This window comes from Entamoeba nuttalli, assembly GCF_000257125.1.
Source record: "Entamoeba nuttalli P19 unplaced genomic scaffold asmbl_6203, whole genome shotgun sequence".
Classification (NCBI taxonomy): Eukaryota; Evosea; order Mastigamoebida; family Endamoebidae; genus Entamoeba; species Entamoeba nuttalli.
Window position 1 is genome coordinate 1 of NW_008577942.1, and position 2,126 is coordinate 2,126.

The window sequence follows — 2,126 nt, forward strand, 5'->3', positions numbered from 1 at the left end:
AAAAAAAAGTAAAATAATAGATAAAAATTAATTGAATTAATTTATAACAAATTAATAAGAAAGTGGTTAAATTAAGAATTTATTTAAATAAAAAAGACACAAAGAAGACTGATATATTTTTATAAGAAAAACTCAATAAAATCACATTAAACACTGATATTTATTCAACTTAATTAAAAACTAATATTTATTCATCCAATTGTATGACAACCATTCGTCTCGAAAATGTCTTTTTAAAGAATGTAATGTTCTATTTAGAAACAATGGATGATGTATGTAATTTTAATCAAATAAATAAAAAATGTGGAGAAGCAATAGCAACAGTTTTCATTAATCCATACAAACTAAGCCAATTTTACACATTCAGTCAAATTAATAAAATATTTCCATCACTTCAAACATATTATTGTGCAAAGTCATTTTGTACACCAAAAATGAAAGAAGCAGGTAATATGCCATTAATGGAAATTGGGACATGGGACAAAGGATTGCCTACAACAGTTTTCTCAACAAAGTGGTTTGCAGAAAAAGTTAGAAAAATAAGAATAACTCGACCTATTATTCATTCATTTATTAAAGGAATTAATAATTACAGAAATCTTATTCATTTAACTATAACAATTGAATATAAAGAAGTTATTGTAATAGAAAAGATAATTCAAATTAAATCAATACAAAAAATTATTGTTTATTCAGATTTATATAAGGTTCTTGATTTAGTTCAAACAAAGTTCATTTCAACCCAATCAAAAGCACAATTATATCTTATTCAAACAAACAATAAGATACAAAATATTCTCGATAAGAATCAAATTGATAAGTCATATCCAAATATTCATTATTATTCAGGAGATATTGAAGCACCAAAAGATGAGTATTTGAGTGTTAGTCAATATTCATTCATTATCAGTACAAAAAATAAAAATTTTAGATTAAAATCATATGAATCAACATTATTAAATACAGAGGATTTGAAACAAACAGCAAATATAATAGAAAAGTATGAGATTTCTAAGCTTTTTTTCAGTCATCAAGGCAAGACATCAGTTGAAACAAATTTAAGTATGTTTATGAATGTCACTGAAATCTCATTAGATAAAGTTAAGAATAAATTAACATTACCACTTGCAGTGAAAAGATTAAATATGAAGCAGTGTAATGTTTGTTTTGTTAATAATGGAGTTCGATTAAAAGAGATTCGAGGAACAAAAAGATGTTTTATTAGTGGAGAAGTTTGTATTGAGGAGTTAAAAGTATTTTCATTTGACAATAGTAAAGTTAAGATGTCTTGGATTGACCATGGCAAAATAAAGAGAGTTGGTATTGATACTCGGTTAGATGTCATTGTGTTAAAAAACACGTTGTTGTGTGAACCTAACACTTTACCATATGAGGAAAAGTACATTGACTGTCTGAGTATCAAAAGAGGAAAAAGTCTAATATTAGGTGGGTTGAACAATCAATTAAGCATTGACTTACATACATTTAACTTCAGGGTTGTTGAGATTTCTGGTTGTGACATTAAAGAATTAATGATTGGAAATATTACATCCACATTAACATTCAAATCACCTATAATAAATTTTTGGAATATAGGAGAAGATATAAAGCCAGTAAAAATTCAAAAGTTACAATGTGGTACAATTGGGAAAATAGTAGCAGAAAGATACTTAGATTGCAAGAATTTTTATTACAAGGGGATTGAAGTAACTATAAGTGAAGAATAGAAGAACTAAAAGAAGATATAAACTCAAATATACAAAAGAATAAATACAAATTATTTAGTTATTTAAAAGTATATTTTGGTTCAAAATTTGTTTAATTCACATTTGTTTTGAATAAGAAACATCAAACTCAATATTTATTTTTTTAACAACCATATGAATAAAAGAAAAATGTTATAATAAGTATTTGATTAAACATTGTTAAATTGTTATTGGTTGTATGTATTTATGAATATTAATTGATGTTATTGATTCATATTCAATTAGAACTAGATATTCTTTATTATTAATGAATTGGTTTTTCTTTTTAATGGTTTTTATTACAATATCAATAATATTTTAAAATAATAATGTTGAGTATTTTAGAATGAATATTTCTATTCATAGTTCTATATTCTTGAA

General features: G+C 24.2%; 1 protein-coding gene across 1 annotated transcript; it reads left to right on the plus strand.

The window, feature by feature from the left end:
- Positions 1–203: 203 nt before the first annotated feature.
- Positions 204–1,727, plus strand: ENU1_149830 (hypothetical protein; the record flags this gene model as incomplete). The annotated part of the gene is made up of 1 exon (XM_008860583.1): positions 204–1,727. The coding sequence occupies one exon, from the start codon at positions 204–206 to the stop codon at positions 1,725–1,727; it is 1,524 nt and encodes a 507-aa protein (XP_008858805.1).
- Positions 1,728–2,126: the final 399 nt, after the last annotated feature.